This window comes from Chaetura pelagica, unplaced genomic scaffold (assembly GCF_000747805.2).
Source record: "Chaetura pelagica isolate M959 unplaced genomic scaffold, ChaPel_1.0 C11246382, whole genome shotgun sequence".
Taxonomy (NCBI): Eukaryota; Metazoa; Chordata; class Aves; order Apodiformes; family Apodidae; genus Chaetura; species Chaetura pelagica.
Window position 1 is genome coordinate 1 of NW_009966481.1, and position 1,047 is coordinate 1,047.

Sequence of the window (1,047 nt, forward strand, 5' to 3'; positions counted from 1 at the left end):
CTGCTGCTCTTCTTCAAGAGGCCACTCCAGGTAGGTCTTGGTGTTCATGATCTTGCGCAGCTTGCAGAACCGCTTGGGAATGGCCTTGCTCTGGATGGGCTCCAGCAGGACGAGAATCGCGGCGTCGTTGTTCTCGTCAAAGAGGCGGAAGTGCGAGAAGTCCAGCTCGTATTTGCACCACTCGCTCTGCACAAAGTGCTCGGACAGCACAAAGAGGGTTTTGTGGCTCTTCTCTATGGAGTCGATGATGTTGTCCACGATCCACTTCCCGGGCACAAAGTCCCGCTTGTGGAGGCAGAGCCGGAAGGGCGGGCAGGCCTGCTCCAGCTCCCGCACCATGATGTTCTCCACCCAGTCAGAGTCGTTCTCGCTGTAGGAGACAAAAGCGTCGTAGCAGACGTCCTTGGCAGGGGCTCGCTTGGGCTTCCGCTTGGCTTGGAGCCACGCCCAGGTCATCCTCAGGTACCAGACCACGTGGTACTTGTAGCCAAGGGCCACGAGCACCAGGATGACCACAAACACCAGGGCGCAGATCAGGGACACCACGAGGGACCTGTGGCACTCCATCAGGGAGAGGTGCACGGCCCCAACCTGCGCCCCTCTCACCGCCAGCGGAGAGTCACAGACGTACTTCTCTGGCCACCCCACCAGCACCTGGGCTATCCTGGCCTGGTGCTGGATGAAGGAGAGAAATTCGCAGGAGCAGATGAAGTTGTTGTCACTGGCATCCAGCAGCTCCACTTGCTTGAAGGACTCAAACTCTTCCCTGGAGAAACTGCTGAGCTTGTTCCTTCTGATTGACAAGACCACTAAGTTAGGAACAGGTGCAGCACCAGGCAAGGTCATCAGCTGGTTTTTGGCTAGGTACAGCTCTTTGAGAAATGGCAGGTGCAGTGCAAACTCCCTCAGGTTGTTTGAGCTGACATCCAAAACTTCCAGTGTTGTGGGAATGCAAGTCGTGAGTTTAGGAATTTGAGTGCTGGAGAGGTTTAAATATTTCAGGGTTTGGGGCCATTCACACACATCTGGAATATCACCAAAATTATT

At 55.2% G+C, this 1,047-nt stretch overlaps 1 protein-coding gene across 1 annotated transcript; it reads right to left on the reverse strand.

Moving 5' to 3' along the window:
* Positions 1 to 6: 6 nt before the first annotated feature.
* Positions 7 to 1,041, reverse strand: LOC104395952 (toll-like receptor 2 type-2; the record flags this gene model as incomplete). The annotated part of the gene is made up of 1 exon (XM_010005709.1): positions 7 to 1,041. A coding segment is annotated over one exon (1,035 nt), but the record flags the coding sequence as incomplete, so codon positions are not given.
* Between the last annotated feature and the right edge of the window lie 6 nt (positions 1,042 to 1,047).